Genomic DNA, 19719 nt, shown 5'->3' with positions numbered 1-19719 from the left:
CACTTTGGTGCCGCCTCGCCAAAAATGAGATGTTTATGCCTGTAGCGAGTATGCCCTATGCGGAGGGGAGTCAACTTGACATCAACCTCGCGTATAGGATGATTAGTCCAATAATTGGTTTCACAGAATGAAGTTTATTCTGGATCTGCAGATCCCATGTGTTTTGCCAGATAAAATAGATGTGTTTATTAAAGGCCTTAATAACATCACTGTAGGGAAAACCTTGGTTCAAGGGCAACACTGCAGATTTTGCAGCAGAATCCGCCAGTTCGTTGCCATAGATTCTTACATGACTTGGGACCCAACAAAAAAGGATATCAAAATTTTCATTTTGCAAGGTGTGCAAAGTGAACAGAATTCGTATAGCAATTGGATGTATTCGATAATTGTGATAGTGGGTGAGTGCCTCCAACGCACTCCTACTATCAGTGTAAATAATGAATTTACGCTGTGTGGAAAGCGAAATTTTCCTGAGAACACAGAAAATGGCTACCAATTCAGCAGTAAAAACTGAGCAACAGTTGTGAAGACGGTGGCTCAGTGTATCAGATGGAAATATGAACCGTTAACAGGAGAGTTTTTCCATGACAAAAAACTCACTGCAATCATAAAGAATTGCAATTTAGTAATATTTATAGCAATTGGCCCTAAAAAGTAAACTATAGCTCATACTTCTTTTAGACATCGGTGACCATGTCTTTCAAGAAATTCTCGATATTTTTTTCCAGCACTTGTGGAAGAAGTCTCCAGCCACTGCAGGGCATCCTAAAATGTTGCCAAGAATTGTTTACGGTTAATTTAAAAAAATGTTTCCAAAAGTTATTTTATCAAAATTATTTAATACAAATTATCAGAGAAATTTTTTACTCACATCTAGTTCCATTTTGTTAAAGTCTTCTGGTCTTTTTTCTGCGATAATGCTGAGAGCAAGTTTCTATTTTTAAAAAAAATTACAAGAATTTAAAAATAAATTAAAGCATTCATTCATTGTTTATGTATTAAATTCAAACTAGCAAATACCGAAGCTCTTTTTAATACAAATATAGCCTTCAACATTTGTTTGTAATGTAACAGGGCAGAAAGCGCCATAAAGAAATATTTTTGTTTAATTTTCCACAATCAATTTATAATGCATAGTTGTCTGTACTAAATTTTAAATTAAAGGAGAAAAACAGCGCAAAGTATGAAAAGTATGCAAGTTTGCTCCAATTTTATTTTATTCTGAAAGTTATTTTAATAAATATCAATAGCAAAAAAACAGAAAAAAAATAAGATTTTTATTGTGAAATTCTCGTATTAAATAAAACAAAAAATAAATTAAGAAGGTTATTTTATATGATTGACATATTCGCAGCAATAGATAAAAAATAAAATTTCATTTTTAATTATATCTTTTGTAATATACAAAAAGTATTCGGATAAAGTAATGAGGTATTTGAGGCTCGATCGTTTCAAATAAAATGTTCTAACAAATCTGATCTATTTTGTTCTACATATTATACCCGACAGGGAATGTGAATTAATGAGAAAAAAAAATAATTCCACCATTAACTGAAAAAGGATGCTATATACACAATTGATTAAGATAATAAACCGTAAGAATTAAAGAAATCAAGCATTCACTATAAATTTCCTTTTGTATTACTACTTTGTTGTGCAATGAGTTCCCATTCCATTTCCATAATTTTGAAATTTGTGTGGACACATAGCAGTTGAAGGTCGATTAGTTGTTCAAAATTCATAAGATAATCTCATTTTGTAAATTTTTACCATCAACATTTTACATACTAACTTACTATTAACCTCACGCATCCTTTCCAAATGACCACCATGTACTCCGTTTCTATCCCTTTGATTTTTGACTGTGAGATTATTTTAAAAATGGTCTTGCAAAGGAGGTATTAATTATCTAATCACATTAATAGATCGAATAGTACCAGAGGTTAACAAATCAGCATTCAGCTACTGGGTTTTATATAGAACATATAATTCAATGAATGCATTTCTTTGTAATAAATTCAATCAATTAATTGAACCATGAGTTTCAACATGTGGTTCAATCAATAACAAAATTCTAATCTTTATTAGTGTAAATTTTGATCTCTGCATTTCTTTCAACCAATTAACTTAACCAATACTGCAATATTTCAGTTTTAGTGAAACGTTAATCCTTCCTTTTTGCAAATCGCATATATTCTAAACTCTAGTCAAAATATATCACATTTTTATGGCTATTTTGTGCATTACATAATGGTAAATAAAAAAAATTGATTGCTGAAATATTTAAAAAAATGTAAGTACTTATTTCCAGAACATTATAAATTTCTACGGCCTATTATTACCCATTATTGTTAAAATTCCAAAAACAAAGAATATACAAAATTAAAATTAAAAAATTATTCTAAGTTTATTAGCTTTTTCATTGCTTTAGATTAATTTTGAAATGTGCTCGATTCATGCGTCTATAATAAAGCAATAATATCTGAAAAAATTTTCTTCTGCAAGAACCTCCTAATTACTAATCAAAATTAATAAAACGATTATAACATATTAACATTTATTTTATTTTATGTAGACTAAATATTCTTTAATACGACAAAATTTCTAAAAGGTACATATATTTACTACTTTAACGTTGGTGCATCAAATAGTTCAATAATTAGCTACGTAGTGTCTAACAAATCATACCCAATATTACGCTTTAAACAATCGCGACTTATAACTGCAATTATGACAGTGTGATAATCGAAATTGGCTAATTGATATTAAGAATTTTTATAACGCACTTTTACTTATCACGTGTACACAATAGTCTGTGATAGCTCACATCAATGTCTGCTATTGAATCTGATGATAAATTAATAATTTGGGAATGACCAACCCAAAACGTTCTCACATACACTATAATAAAGATGTTATCTCGAGAACGCCTTGCTTAGCCTTGGCTTACAAAATATTAACCTTTGACGTGAATTTAGATTTTTAACTGAATCTCTTCTGTCATGTCTCGTCGTTTAGCAATTATCCCCATCATACGGAATCAGAAAATCGAATTTGTGTTTTTAGATGCATTTGTCCCAAACGATTGAAATAAAAATTTAACACAAAAGTAGACTTGTAGTCACAAAATTCAATTTAATATTTGATATATTTAAGTTATTCCATTTTGAGTTATTGCGTTTGCATGTTTCTAAAAATATAGACCGACAGACGATCAACCACTCGGTGGATTCAAATCAACATTTGACATATGTCTATATCATAAATATTAAATCTGTGTATCGAATTTATCTACCTAGCTCTCTTCATTTTATAATTATCGTTTTAATTTATATTTAACAGACAGACTTCTTCCGAATGGATTTTGCTCATAATTTTATAGAAATCTACAAATTTGATATAAAACCCGTATACCAAACTTCATCCATCCAGCTCAAAGTGTGTTTTTGAGTTATCTTTGTCACGAACAGATAGACGGACATTTTCCAAAAATATGTTTTTTCAAACTCAGAACAATCTAAGACGTCAAAATTTCGACTTTGAATTTTTGGATGATTATATTACTATCTCTATACTATATATCGCTATAAGAGCGAATTCTTTTGACGATTTCCTTTTACATCACTCTATAGTGCTCTTTTTCTTAAATACTGTTACGAAATTTCCGAGATTCGTTTGGATAGTGGAAGTTATATGGTGTGAAGAACGCTCAATCCCCAGGCGGCAGTAGAAAATAAAACAACGACTTTTATTACACGAAGACACACAGGACAGCACAAAGACGACAACTATATACGGCACAGAAGACGATTATCTTCAGCCGAGACGTGCAGCATACAACCAAGACTCTACTGCAGACATTAGCGCACAGCTTAGTTCAGCACTAGCTTCACTCCGTCGCTGCTCCGCTTATCCCTGGAAGGCCAGTTCTTTACCGTCGATTCCGGCTACTCTCCGACTCCACTGGTCCACGACGACTCGGCACCTGCAGGCTGCTCCTTTTATAGGTCTCAGGAGGTGGGGGCAGAAGCCTCTCAACCAATCAGGAACGTTCGAGGCGTTACTCGGTTCCTACTGGACGGTCGGGAAAATTCTCAATGTTTCGGGTATAATCTATTTTGGCGCCAAAGTTGCCAAATTCGTCGCCAAATGGTCACCAAGTTTGTCGCCAAGCTCTGGGACCTCCTATGGAACCAACTATGCTGGGAAGCCGCATCACAGATTCGTAACAATATGTTGATACTTTTTACTTGAAATACTTATTTTGATAGATTTTTTTTAACTTAAACGTTGAGTAAAAAAAAATTATTTACAAATCAAAATACTTGATAGTAAAAAAAGAAAAAAAAAACTTTATTTATGAATCAAAAACTTGATCGCGTCAAATTACCTCTATTCCTCCAGGAACATCAGAGCATTCAACATCTCTTGTTGTAATCAAATTTGCGAAATCACTGTAGACATCAGTATTAATTTCTGAAACATACAAATCGTTGGTAATGAAGGATTAAAATGTAAATAATTAAAAATTTAAGAGATTTTTCACAATTGTATAGTCGCATGTAACAAATAATTTCCATACATTTAAAATATTTTCAACTAAAAATGGCTCGAAAATTAAATATGATTTTTGTCCTATACAATTGTTTCTTGAAGAAATTAGAATAATGAAAAAGGAAGAAAAAATGAAAAACGACCTTTGATTTTGCGACTGTAAAAGGAATTATTTTACCTGGTTAGGATTCTTAACAAAAGGATATAATTTTATTATATTTACTGAATTATATGCATGTTCCTAAACAGAGAGAAAGAAAAATATAATTTCTATTTGTTTCACAAAACCATATTTACAGTCTTCCAATATTGACATGAGCATGATAATCATAAAACAAATGTGCTGATATATGATCTCCTAGTAAACTTAATGACCAATAAATGTAATTCAAGATTTTAAAAAATACACTCGAAATGGCAAAAAACGAAAGCGGATCTCTCAAAGTTACTGATACAAAATTAAGAAAAATTCGGTATATTAACATTCACTTCTATGTGTTAGTATTTGGTTTACGCAATAAAAAATCGCGAATTGCATTGAAATGGTACATGTAACAAAAAACATGATGAGCGTAAGATACAAATAAAAAAAAGTGAGGAAACACGAATAAAGAGATAATATTGATTTAATGTTGTTATCAAATGGCTAAATAATAAAGGAACACAGCCATTCATGTTCATAGACTTTAAAACCAATAGATTTACCAGATGATTATCTGATAAAAACATAACTTTACTTATGACTATAGACCTATAATCAATACTTACAGTATCAGATGATTAACCAATGAAGAAAAAGAAACAATACAAGAGTAAACATTTCATTTAATTTCATTTCCTGTTCATTCTCGGATTCGGAAATCGTCCGTGCTTTTGCACATGCGTAGGAAGGCACTTATTTCGTCAAAAAGAGGTTGAGAGGAAATATAAGAGGAAGGGATGGTTGCATTTAGTTATAAGGTAAACTCTTATTACTCGCTTAGTTAAAAGTAATAACCACTCATCTTTCTGAATGCCACTAAATGAAATAAAGTGATCAAAAAATTCTAGTCTCGAGATCTGGAAACCAACATTATGCTCCATAACCTACCTTCATTCATAATAGTATTCACCATATTTGAGAAAATGGCCAGTAAGGAAGCACAGTCCGTAGGCGAACAGCAGAATGCAGTAAACCGTATAAATAATAGAAATTATTCAAAAAAGATAGATAAGCTATCTATTTGTGATAACCCCAATGTTTTCGTTCCAACTTAATAATTAATTAAAAATTCATGTTTCAGATCAAAAATCACGAGCTAATAAAAGTAATTTATTTAAATAAATTAAATAGTTGGTTTTATAATTTTTTTCTGTTTTAATTACAATAAAATTATTGGTTTGTTGTTTTGCTTGTTTGTTTTTCAGAAATTCTGTTATTAACAATCGAATTGGATTTTTAATCGAACTTTCATTAATAAGAATATTCAGAATAATAAGAATATTCTTCTAATAAGAATATTCAGAATTAGTCACTTAATGGCATTTAACAATTAGCAATTGTTGCCAAAATAACCATCAGACTTAACTTTATTTCTATTAACTTTTTTTCCATATACTCACCACCCACTGCTTTCTGGAGAATGAGAAAAATGTACATATTCAAAACAGAGGAACTTTCAGATGCTGTCAGATGAGAATTAAAAGCCTATAAAAAATTACATTCATTTAATAATATTGATATGAAAATTTTTAAAAACTAGTAATTTTTTTTTAGTTAAATCAATCAATAATTTACCTGTGTTAGATCAGTGCAGCAATACATGAGATGATTAAACAAATCTTGCGAATGTTGGAACTTAGAGAGGGGAATGTTATATTTTTCATAATGCCTCACAGCGTTGTACAGAGTCTTTTTGGCACCATAAAGTATCTGAAAAATATATATAAAAATTGCAATACAACAGTAAACACTTTTCTGGGTATTTAAGTAAGATACTTTTTAATAGCAAGAATATAAATATCTTACCCTGTAAAGTCTTTTCATACTTTCTTTAAATGTGTATTGACTCTGAACCTGTGATTTACTGTGTCTTTCTATGGCCATGTTAAATAACTCATCATCTTCAATTACTCTGCCAAACAATCCAACACAATTTGCTTTAACTTGTTCTGAATTTTCGCTTAAATTGTGGAAAAGCTGAAAAAAAAATTATTCAGATTCATAAGAAAGTATTTCTTTATATTATTCTGTCAGTATTATTCTTCAAATAATTTATGACAATTCTCAAACTGTGAGTCACGAGTCAGTTTTTGGTGGTTTCAGCAAAACGAATGTCTATACATCATTACATAATTAACAAAATATTATGTGGGCATAAAATCTTCACTAAGCCACTTGTCAAAAAATGGTGCAATATGTAAACAAGTGACTCTTGTTGAAGGAAAAGAAATGAAAAAATAAAACCAAGTGCGTTTGAAACGTGCCAATTTCTTATACAGAGTTGCACGCGATACATCTTACGTGTCATCCATTACTCCAATCTGCGGTTTGGTTAAAGATTACAGTACTATAAAGTTATAAGAAGGATCACCAATTCAGACACCCTTTTACGCTATTAATGTTCTCCCCAGTTTGTATCCGCATTAATTTCGAAGCATGTCATTATCATTTATACATTCGTCTACTCATCAATTGGGTAAGCCCATATTATATTTTATAGGTTTGGTTTAGTTATATTAACGTCCCGTTTTTAAAAGCAACACTAGGGCTATTTTGGGACGGACCTCGTAATTTTGAACCGCGGTCAGATGACGAGGACGACACCTGAGCTGGCACCCCCCTCTCCACACCACACCACACCAGCGGGAGGACGTTTGGTCAGGACGGATTTAACGTGCAACAGACCCCCTTTCAAGACGGTTCTTCGGTGGAATTGAGGCACGAACCTGAAACCCTCCAGTTCCGAAGCCGAGACCTTGCCACCAGGCCACCGCGGCCCATTATATTTTATAATAAATGTTTGTTTTCTTACAAAATAAATATTCGTTTCTGGTCGATCAAATCTTTTTCAGAAAAAAAAATTTAATTCTGTTCATCTCTGAATGAATTAAATGAGCAAAGAAAGAAGTGGGCCGCTAAGGATTCACTTTCGAAAAAGTCGATCGGAATTTTTAAATGTGTTAGGCACGTCTGGTCTATAAATTCTGCTTAAGTATTACTTATCTGATTCACTGAGTTAAGTATGCTTTAAAAAATTTTCTAGATATATCTGAGTTAAGCAAAATTTTAAATGTAAAATGCTTTTTATCTGTTTTCTTTTTTTTTTTCACTTAGATTCTGCTTTATTAATTTCTGGAAAATTTTTAATTTTTCCCTTTTAAATATTATTTATGATTCTTACATTTTTCTGGTAATTATTTTACTTATTCTTTGTAGCAATAATTATCTTTATCTGTCATGAATTATCTTTAGTCATCATATAATTCATATATGATGGTAGAGTAAAGTGCAAGTAAAAATTAATTGATATTTCCAAATATCATCTAGGTCTATCCAAATAGTATAAAGCTTGAAACAGATTGCAAGTAGTCTGAAAACAAATTGGAGAAGATCACTGGAGGTATTTATATTTATCCTAAAATTTCCCTAATATATTCTGCATGTCTCAGAAATAGTTTATTTCTTATGCTTCCATTTTGCCATTATACCATTTTATACAACTTTAATTTCTTTTAAACTATTACAGACTTTAAGTAATAGATAATAAGTGTATGTTGAATTTATTTGTCTTTTTTGTATTTAAAAATCTATTTTGCGTAAATTAGAAATGATACTCTTTCATGGCATCCATATCTAATTAATTTAATTAATGAATTTACGGTCCAATTTTGCATTTCATCAAAATGTGTACTGAGCGTGGAAGAGTTTACGTCAAAAAAATTTAAATAAAAGTTTGATCTATTTGCTGATTTTCATTTTATCGAACTCTGCAATATATTTTATCTTTCTGATTTATATCATTAAAATGACAAACTTGTATCTCATCGGTTCTATTAAAATATTTAAATTTTATTCACAATCAAAATCAGCTGAAAAATTTAAAATATTTAATTTGATCATTATATAAATTTTCTTGATTTTCTTTTAGAATTATGTTAATATATTTTCCACTAATTTTGACGCGAAAATATCTAATAATTAATGTTTGTGACGAAAAATCTTTAAATGAAATTAAATTTTTTATGAGTAGCTTCGAAAATTTCTGACTAGTTTTCGAGTCTGATATTCATCAAGATGGTTGAATTCTATTAGCAAATAATTTTTTTTTAATTCAATACGATTTATATAGAAATTATAAAATGAGATAATATATTTTTAATATTATTGCAGCACATTTTTTATTAAATATTAAAAAAAAAACTGGAATACCTTTAGATAATTTTTCTTAAACCATCCTAGATTTTTTTAAATGCTAGTTTTCTGATTGTGTGGGGGTTTTTTGAATGATGAAAATCTCGAAATAATCTATAAATATGTCAATTTTTATACAAATTAATAAACTAATTTTTAAATGTCAATCTTATTTCAAAAATTCTGAAAAAAATATTAACATGATGAACGCAACGGAAAGAGTATCGAAAAAAGGACACATTCCGAATATAGAAAGAAATACAATAATGCTTAAATCTGTTTAGAATTTGCCCTCATTCCACCGAAAATTCCTTTATATGGCAGTGTGATCCTGATTAATTCTGCTGTCGTTTTTCGCATCATTACGTTACGGCAGAGAAGCCCCGAAAGCAGTGCCGGTTGCGATGCAATTTTTGGCATCTAATAATGATTTAAAAATTCCTCAATTCATTCCAAAATAGCTTTCTTGCACTTTCGAAAGAGCATCTTTATCTTGTAAACTAAATCAAATTCAGATCAGTATCCGTAGGCGATATATGAATATTATTTTTCAAGTCGCAATTTCGGACGAAAAGCGCACCTTCAATCGGTACCCTCTTCCGTCCAAATACTTATTATTTTTAAATAAAATAGTTTACATACTTTTAATTCATAATACAGCTTTATCGGAATCAATTATCTTTAAATCGCCATCAATTACAATCATTAATAAGACTTAAGATTACGGTGGGATTTCGTCGCCAAGCTCAAGAATCTTTCGCCAACCATTAAAATGCTCGCCACACATCCAACAATGTTTAGCGGCTCTTGTAGATTTCGTTTCATGGTTTTACGTTTGAAATTTTGTGGGTTTTCATATTTGGCGAGCTATCACCCAAAAAATGTTATACATTCGTACCATAGCAAGCGAGAATTCTATTGACAGTACGAACAACGGGGAGTTAATAAAAAGTGAAATTTAGTCATTATTTGTAAAATTACCGTTCTCATAAAAAAATTTTTACCTAAAAATTATCTGAGAAACATAATTAATTATAGCAGATAGCAAACAATTATTTATAATTTATAAAGTATTTTCAATGTCATATGAAGATGAACTTACATCTATGGTGCAAAACATCATGTGATTGTACCATGGTTGTATTCCTCTAGGATAATATTTAGTAAAATCACTCTGGTGAAAACCAACAAAATTTGATTTCTAAAAAAAATTGTATAAATCATTTAAAAACATTCAATACATTTTTATAATACAAAAAACAATATCAAATGGTTCTCAATTCAGATAAGAAATAAGGTGCAATTTTAAGATTTTTGAAAAATTATATTATGTTCAAATGAGGGCATTAAAAATATTTTAAGTGTGTGTTTTTTTTTACTTAAAAATTTAAATAGAGCTAACAATCATGATAACAATAAAAAAAGAATGATTTATCCAAGCCCTTAACTTAATGTAGGGAAAATCTTTTTAGAAATACATTAAACACACAATTAACATTAAACTCTATTATTGTTGTTTCTAATGGCACTTGTCATAGACAAGCTCACTGACTTTAGAGGTCAGTGATTTTAAGTAAAGGGTGAGTCTCTTGTTTTTTTTCCGCAGCGCCATCTAGGGCCAAGAATACGATTTAGCTACATACATGTCACAACCCCTTTTACGTGCGGACTTCATTCATGCATTTCATCCACAGATCATAATTTAGACCTGAAACAGAAAACGATCACACTTGATCTAGTAACCCCAGTGATATTACTCTCGACAGGGAGGGCTTTGTGACTAAGACAAATTTATACGTGCGCCAGCCAACACATAACACACACACACGGAGAGTCTTCGGCCAGCGGAGTTCGAACTCATAAAGCAAGGGACGCGAATCCAACTCCCTGCCAATCAGGCTATCCCAGCCCTGTTAAATTGTGTGAAACAGCCGACTGCGGGTCATTCATAAAGTAGCCGAACAGAATACAAATAAACATGAAGATGATTGTGAGCAAAGTTTTGTCTATTTACGAATATGTTGAAAATATTTTTTATGAAAAAAATTAGATTTATATATATATATATATATATTTTAACTTTCTCAGACACAAGGATTAAGTTTTTGAAACTTAAAAATATTCAATTTAGAAATTTTAACAATTTTATTAAAAATATTTTTCAATTATGATTCCATGAATATCACATATCAAAGAATTCTACCCTTCACAGAAGAATGACAATAATTGAAAAGAATTCAGTTTTTGGAACACTGTAAAGTTACCTGAAAAACGGTGTTAAAGAATTTCGTGATGACTTCTATTCCAAGAGGAGATGTAGCCCCAGGCATAACTTCTCTATAATAAGTAAATTAAATTTTGTTTATTTTTCAGCATCAAAACACACTTAACACACAATAAAAATAAAGTAATTGTTTTGACCTTGTTATAAAATTTTTATAAAAAAAATCTTTGGAAAAGAATTAATATATTATTCTGATTTTATATTTGCTAAAAATAAGAATTTTATGGAGAAATTTATTTTCTTAATGTATAGAAAATCCTTTTTTAAATAATTAAATTTTAATTCCTTTAAAAAATGAAAAATAGCCATATTATTTTAAATAAAACTGAACAGTTGCTTCAAATATTTTCTCGTTTCCTAATAAAGTGGAAACTGTATTTATATTGATGATGATATCGTGTCTGCGTTACCACGGAAATGGGGTGCAGTAGCTTCTGAGGGTAAAGACCCCTAAGCACCCGAGGGCAGAAGTCTGACTTCTAGCTCATATGAAGATGAAACTCGTACTTTCGCTTGCACAACCCCTTTTTACAGGGGAGCACATTTACACACCTCACAAATCGAACACAGAAGAACAACCATGCCCGAACGTGGATTCGAACCCGGGACGCCCACATCACTATATTTATATTAAAACCATTTATGACCATTTCCTCACAAATTCCTTGTCTGTCAAACTATTAATACGGAATACATTTATTTGAAATTTCCCTTTGTTCTTTGATAAGACTGCAAAGTAAGAATTTTATGGAATCAGTTTCCGTTTTTATTTCGCAAGAAACTTCATTTGTAGAAGCTAGTGTCATCAAAAAAAAAAAAAATAACTTTTAGTATTTTGAGATAATATAAAAAATATTTTGGTGAGATGATAGTTTTGAAAAAAATAGAGGGAATCCTGATGTCCCATTTCCAAATATGATTTTCAATTACTTTTACGACATTAAACACAACTTGATTAAATATGATTAATATGTTATATTAATATTTCAGGTCATTAACATGGATGTTCATATTTTCAAAAAAATTAAGACATGCAAAACAAATATAAATTCGTGTAACATATTTTAAATCTAGAATAGAGTTACGAATCTTTAATATTGCTATCTGCTTATGTTAATAATATCGCTAGAAACAGATTTACAGATATTCTTAACGGATTCTGAATGAATATATAGTAAATAATCGTGACTTTTGCCACCATTTGATTACTAATGACTAACAAAGACACCATTTGATTACTAATGACTAACAAAGACACCATTTGATTACTAATGACTAACAAAGACACCATTTGATTACTAATTTTATAGCAAGCTATAGAAATTTATTTTTAAAAAACACAAGAATCATGGCGATACCTCTATTGGGAGCCGAAACCCAAATCACTTAAAATAAGGCATAAAAGATAAAGAGTTCGCACTATTGGCTCGTGAAGCAAGCTCTAACTACGGACTCTGAACGTTGTTACTGTTTTTGAGTTAGTATTTTTCTGTCTGCTTCTGTTGCGTATTTCTTCAAATTCTGTCCTTTGTGTAAACTTAGCGGAGTTCTGCAATATATATTTTGTATTTTCTCGTGGAATAAAGTTCCGTTTTTTAAAAACTGTTGGATTTTTTGTACCGTTTTTCTAACAATATTTTAAAATTAAAAAAAATTGAAAAAATTGCTTTGAAGTTTAATAATAATTAAAAATAAAAAAATGAAACTTTTAACTATTCGTATTTTTATTAAATTTAGATTTTTTTTTCTTGTGCAATTTGGTACTTACCCTATATGGCCCACTGTAAAGTAATCATCCTCGTTCCGTAAAGGACCATCAAATTCATGCTCGATTTCAAAATCAGTTTCTCCACTTCCACTTGTTACCGGACGAGACTAAGAAAATCTTTATGTTTTAATATTTGTACAAAATATTGTATTAACAAAATATTTCTATGTTATGATGTTCATAAATTTTTTTAATTGTATAAGACAAATAAAGCATCTTAAAATCATTCTGAATAGCTCTCCTGTTTTGTTGAAACGCCTTGTGACACAAGAATGATACAGCCATATTATTCAATGTTTTGACTGTAAATCAAATTGATTGCCTAAAAGCTTGGATAAGTAGAAATTGAAAAAGAAATATAAACATTTAAATTCATTTTACAAATAAATTCACCAAAAATTATTTGCCATAACGATCAATATCAATGTGTCTAGCTTACATTTTAAGGCATTGGTATGTTCAAAAACATTTAGGGTGTCTATGCTTACCGAATAATAAAAAGCGATGTGCCTTTTCGACAAAAAAAAAAGTTGAATTTCGGACATACAAACTCGAAGCATGATGTAACTTATTAGATTCCAGTGTTTTTAGTATTGAAATAAATCTGCAAGAAGAAATATCTGCATTTCTTCAAACATTTTTATTTTTTTATTTTCTCTTGTACGAGGTATACAAAGCGAAAGTTGTTACGTAAGCATGTTGGTCCGCCTCTCACTTGTAACGCCCTCTAGCGGTATATGTAAAAAACCACCAGTCTTTGTAACATCATCGACGTAGCAGCACGCCGAAAGGCAAAGCTCAAAGAAACTCCCGAAAGCGGAGAAACAATAAAATCTTTAAAATACAAAAAAGGTCCGTCATCATTATTGAACCTCTCCAAAAGTATTCTAATCATCAAATATATACGAACTCTAGATATTGACAAATGTCTTCATTCTGAGTCCAAAATACACTTATTTAGTATTATATCTATCAATAAAAATGATAACTCATAAAGATTTGTAGATAGACGAATATAATTTTTACATGGCCTTTACACCCAATTCGACTGCTACAAAACGTTTAAAAAATTGAATAAAACTTAAAATCCCATTTTAAAATTACTCGCTTCAAATTTTAAATAAGATCCTACAACAGATTGACTATTTGACAAATTTGATTCAAAATTTCATACCTCTCTAACATTAGATGCTAAAACTAAGTGTTAAATTTTATTAATCTGTATCTTTCTGTTTTATAGTAATTGTGTTTATTTGTATTCGAACAGACAGACAGATAACAAAATTCCTATGGATGGATTATGTTCAAAATTTGATAAATCTCGACAATTTTTGTGTAAAGATCACATATCAAAGCGTTTTTGAGTCATCATGTTCATAGACCGAATGACAAGCAGATATAATTCCAAAAATGAGTTTTTCGAACAGAGAGAAGTTTGAAACCGGAGGATTTATTAAAATCTTGAGTTCGAACATTTTGACGATTATAATACATTCTCTTTGTATACTCCGTATACAATAATACAATAAAACTGCAAGTGAAAAACTGGGAGCGGTTTTAAATTACCTTCCGCTCTGTTTGAGAAAAGAAATAATAATTGAGGAAATCTTCTAAGAACATTTTATATCTAGAGAGATTGAGGAAAATTGAGGTTTGTATAATTACATTAGATGTAATCAAATAAATACAATATAAGAGAACAATTAGGAAATAATAAAAAAAGATAAGATATATATTGAAGGTTTTTATCTAAATACCAAGAAATATATTGCAAAAACATGGAATTTCTAATGGCTAAATCATCAAATTTGAAAGTAACACCATTGTTGTTAATTAATTTCCACCTTAAAAAAGCAAATAATATTCTTTGTATATTTCTTCTCATAATAAATTTTACTTATCTTCACTATAAAAGAGTTTCAAGATTTTAAAATGTTGGGGTTTAACTGTAATAGGAACTCAATGTACATCTCAAATATCAGCATTAAATAACAGCATTCTTTGCTTACTACTAAAACTTATATATACTCCAACTTTATGTTTATTTTACTATTTTACTTTATATTATATTAAAAATTTTCAGAAATTATCTGTTAGGCTTTTAAATCAATCTTTATGATTAATTTTTTTAACATTACACAATTATAAGATAATCGAGTTTTGAGCATTTGAACATAACGTAAATCTAAAAAATTTTCTTGGGTAGTTTACCAAGACAGTTAAAGATAATTCTAATTAATTTATTAATTTATTTCCTTTAAGAAAAGTTGTGAAAAAGGATGAAATAATGCATGAAAATCAGTTAGCGGATAAAATGAAAGCAACTAATTCCTCTAACTTTCAAATATTATGTACTCACCTGAAAAATGTAAAGATTGTTGTTCCAAAATCCCCACTCTATATCTCTGTAAGATTTGTAACTCTTCTCGATCTGAAACACAATATAAGTAACTTAAATATAAAAACATAGACAAACTTAGTTCATTTTTAGAATATTTTTAGTTTATTATTAGAATATTTTAATTATTTAGACGTGATTACATTTGGAATGATTTTTTTTCATCACTGTTATGATATGATTTTATATTATTATTGGAATAATCTTGAATTGATTAAAAACCGATTAAGAAATAAAAAAATAAATCAAATGTATCAATTAAAAAAAAGAACTTAAAAAAATTTAAGGTACATGTTTTTTGGTTTTGGTTAAAGCGGAAACCATCTAATTCAGAAATATAGCAAATGATTTATCTAAAATCTTCCAGTTAACAAATATATCATTTAGCTCCTGAACTAAAAAGCAAGTTGTACTTCTATTCATTCATAATAAGCATTTTTCTGATAAATAACAAGAAATTCTGATAAGTAACAAGAATTTTTCACTTTTCCCATATTAAAAAGTTGTGAATTTTATTTAAACTGCTGATAGCTGATTCTTTAAATTACAGAAAAAAATTATTGTAACATAATACTGCAAAAAATCATTGAAATTATTGCGACTAATCATTGTAACAATGTAAAAAAATAACTATAATCATTGTGAAATTCCCAAAGAATGAGCACAGCAACTAATTTGAAACGGGTTTATAAAGAAAGCTATTTTAGAGATATTAATTTTTTTTAAAAATTATATATTAGCCAAAAATCGACATTTTAAAATGATTTTCTAATTTAAGATTAGTTAAATGTTCATTTTTTTAATATTTTTCTACAACAATTTTATATGAAAAAGTATTAACTTACTTTAAGTGCTAACTGGGCCAATCGAAGTGCCATGTTATCACTTAAACAACATGTTTGTTTATCTTGCTCTTGCACTTCTTCAACTTCTGTTCCGCCATCATCTGTTTATAAATTAAATATACTGTTTATAATTTAATTCATTTTTTAATCTAAAATTATGAATATTTAACTTTACCCCAAGAAAAATTGAAATCTGAACTACGGAAAAATTTATTTTAAAATATATATTTCCCATTGTTAGCTTACAACACTTCATGATAAGGTCTTATTATAAAATGCTATATGGTAAAATGCTATTGTACTATTTTATTTTGATAAAAAAAATGCTTTAAAAAGATTCAGGGGGCTATTAAATATTAAAATTATTTTCTTAAATTTACGATATATCATTTTTTACCATATGGAAACTTTTATTAAAAATTCCACCAAAGCATGTTGGAAATGAAATTTTTTTGTCCCGGTAAAAACATTGTTTATCCAAAACTAAAGAATTAAAATTACATCACTATGTAAATATTATGAAACGGTTAAATTTTTAACTAATTTATATGAAATATGAATTTTTCCTTTTTTTTAACATTAATTGGATCCATATCTTCTAAATTTCCATGGGAAGCATTTAACTTATTAAAGCAAAGTAAATTTAAATACTAGAAAACAAGCGTTAAATGAAGTTGGATGAAAATATATAAGAGATGAAACTATTATTTAATTCAAAGTAAAATTAGTTTAAACTGAAGTGAATAGATTGGCCTTATTTTAATATTTTGTTTAATCATTTTTAGTATTTATTTTTTATCTATCAACTATTTTTTCAATATTATTTTTACTTCCCCATCTTCTATATCTTCAATATTTATCCCGTTTAAATAGTTATTAATTTTTTGTCTAAAATTTCTAGTAAAAATTATTGCGCCATGATATTAATTAATTTTTTGTTGTCTATTTCGCATTATTTTTTATTTATATAATATGATTTAAAATATTTAACTTAAATGTGGTTAGGTCTTAGAATACTATTTTAATAAGTAATTATATATTTTTCTAATTCACCAACGTTTCCGAATAATTAAATAAGAAAATTTATTTTTAAAAAACTTTTTTTTGCTCCACTTCTGTTTCTGAAATAAGATCTGTTCAAGTACATATTGAGCTGTACACTGAAAATAAATACTAAATATAAATATTTAGTTTCTACGTTTTGTGATGCAAATAACAGATTTGTCCATTTTTACTTCGGTTTTTTTTTAAGAATGCATAAATTAATGAGTGAATTTCCTGTCTTACCTTTTAAAATTATGCGACGTTGCTTCGACCCTATAATTTTGTTCTTTATTCTAACTGTTTCGTTAGATTCTCTTTCTATTTCTAAGGCATCAGGTTCTTCGGATCCGGATACTACAGACTGAAATGCCAAGAAGATTACCAATCACAGCATCAAAAGCAAACACAATAGATAGGCAAATACAAGCAAAGACAGACTTATAAACATATTAATAAAAAAATGTAGAGAAATTTCCTTTAATTTGTTATACCTCGCCCAATCCATAATTGGCAGTTATGCTCATTTTCGTTGGATTTCCACTTAATGGATCGCATGTGAAAAGTACTCCGGCGACATCACAAGGGATCATTTGTTGGACCACAACAGCCATTGGTGAGTTTATAATTTGACCATTCTGCCTGAAATATGAGTTATATACATAGTTGTAGAAAGTATATATAGGTGCTGCTTTTAAAATTTTAATTAATTAAAAATTGATATTAGTTGGCGTTTTTCTGCGAAAACCTCCTAAACGTTACAGCCCCAAGATAAATTTTTCTCCATTTTAAAATTCAAAAAAGGAACTCGTCAAATATGCAAAAATGTTTACCTTAAAAAATTTTCTTTCAAATTAATATTAAAAATATTTTAAGCGTATTTTAAAACATTTAATTGTCGAAGTGAAATTCAGAACATTTTCATTGTTGCTGCTAATTTTTAATTCAGGTTTGTTAGGGTTTTTTTTTCGTTTACTAGTGATTAAGAAATACAAGATAAAAAAACCCAACAAATCCATAGTGGCAATATAATGTATACCTTTAATAAAATTATTGTCATTTTTTATATTTAAAATTAAGATTTAGATTCACTGCTAAAGAAGTGATTAAAATGTTTTTATATAATTAGAGAAATCAATAACACGGTGAACTGAACAAAGTAAGAATTCTAAAATAATATAAAAGATGCACCTATTAAAATTTGAAATTTAAGAATGTTTTACTGGAAAACCATAAGGACCAAATTACATAAAATTTTAAATCAAAAATGTTAGATCACTAGTCACCAAAGGCAGAGAGAGCATAAATGAGCAACTCAATTATACTTTCAATGCAAATGAAAAAAAAGTTTTTAAAATCCTAAACTAAATATCTATGGAGTTCCTACAATTATGGCTTCAACTTAGCTTAGAAGCCCAATATTCAAATTCATTTAAATAAAAGAAACGGAACATCATAAATTTTCACAAATATTAGCATAGAACTAACAATTGAGGAGGCAAATGGCAAACGAATTATTCTAAAAATTTTGCACTTTAAAACAATTTAATACGTAATTCTTTTACATTTACACTTTTATGTAAATTTCACAGATTTTCCCCGTTTTCTTTTACAAATGATAAGTAGATGACTCTGTGAATATATTTGTTACTCTGCCAATAAAGTACCAACTATAAAAGTAATCTTGAAACTTAAATAAATGTCATATAACCCTTTCCTCCACTCCCCATTATAATTCAACTAAAGTTAAAAAATTAGTTAAAGTATCAAAACTACCACTGACCATAAAGACTTAACAACAGGGGGACAAGGAGGGGTAGATATTCCGGAACTAGGTCTTAGGGAGGTAATTCAGAAAACACCTAAACTGCCTTTACCACTTTTTGATCTTATATGATGAAGGAGCGAAAATACTACTACCATTCACCAGATTTCACTGTTAGAGGCAATTAGAGGCATAGGCCTCTAACTGACAACTGTTTGTTAAACGGCATCAGAAATTATGTAAAACATTTACAGAAGTATATGTATAATTAGTTTAATATAAAACAAAAATTATTTAATAAAAATAAATATAATTTGAAGTAAAAACAATATTTGATTTCATTTATAATGTGGTATGTATTTACAGAGTCCAATGTAGTGTGTAGTGTTATTTGTATGCTCCCACTAATATTTATTTCATAAATTTCATTAAATCAGTTTCACTTAAATCAATTTCTGTTATGTTTCATTAGATTAAAAAAATCTCTGATTCTGAATGGTAGCTACATTGTTAAATAAAAATTTAAAATACCTCTTATACTGGACAGCTATAAAACCAAACTGAGATGCCCAGCATTTCTTAATAGCAGTCATTATCTATAAATAAAAAAAAACGCTTTTAGATATATTATAGTTATTATCTGTATCATACTCATTATCTATATATATTTT

At 28.9% G+C, this 19719-nt stretch overlaps 1 protein-coding gene across 1 annotated transcript in view; it reads right to left on the bottom strand.

Moving 5' to 3' along the window:
- Nucleotides 1–19719, bottom strand: part of LOC129969647 (uncharacterized phosphotransferase YvkC-like) — a 55012-nt gene that overhangs the window by 12540 nt on the left and 22753 nt on the right. The window contains exons 17-30 of the mRNA XM_056084299.1: nucleotides 19580–19644; nucleotides 17778–17925; nucleotides 17530–17647; nucleotides 16243–16343; nucleotides 15359–15430; nucleotides 13000–13106; nucleotides 11212–11284; nucleotides 10050–10148; nucleotides 6563–6733; nucleotides 6332–6466; nucleotides 6157–6241; nucleotides 4391–4476; nucleotides 872–934; nucleotides 673–765 (exon numbers count right to left, since the gene is read on the bottom strand). Coding sequence (XP_055940274.1) covers nucleotides 673–765; nucleotides 872–934; nucleotides 4391–4476; nucleotides 6157–6241; nucleotides 6332–6466; nucleotides 6563–6733; nucleotides 10050–10148; nucleotides 11212–11284; nucleotides 13000–13106; nucleotides 15359–15430; nucleotides 16243–16343; nucleotides 17530–17647; nucleotides 17778–17925; nucleotides 19580–19644 — 1416 coding nt within the window. The remainder of the gene's footprint in view (nucleotides 1–672; nucleotides 766–871; nucleotides 935–4390; nucleotides 4477–6156; nucleotides 6242–6331; nucleotides 6467–6562; nucleotides 6734–10049; nucleotides 10149–11211; nucleotides 11285–12999; nucleotides 13107–15358; nucleotides 15431–16242; nucleotides 16344–17529; nucleotides 17648–17777; nucleotides 17926–19579; nucleotides 19645–19719) is intronic.

This window comes from Argiope bruennichi, chromosome 5 (assembly GCF_947563725.1).
Source record: "Argiope bruennichi chromosome 5, qqArgBrue1.1, whole genome shotgun sequence".
Taxonomy (NCBI): domain Eukaryota; kingdom Metazoa; phylum Arthropoda; class Arachnida; order Araneae; family Araneidae; genus Argiope; species Argiope bruennichi.
This window is presented reverse-complemented; position numbering and strand designations above follow the sequence as displayed.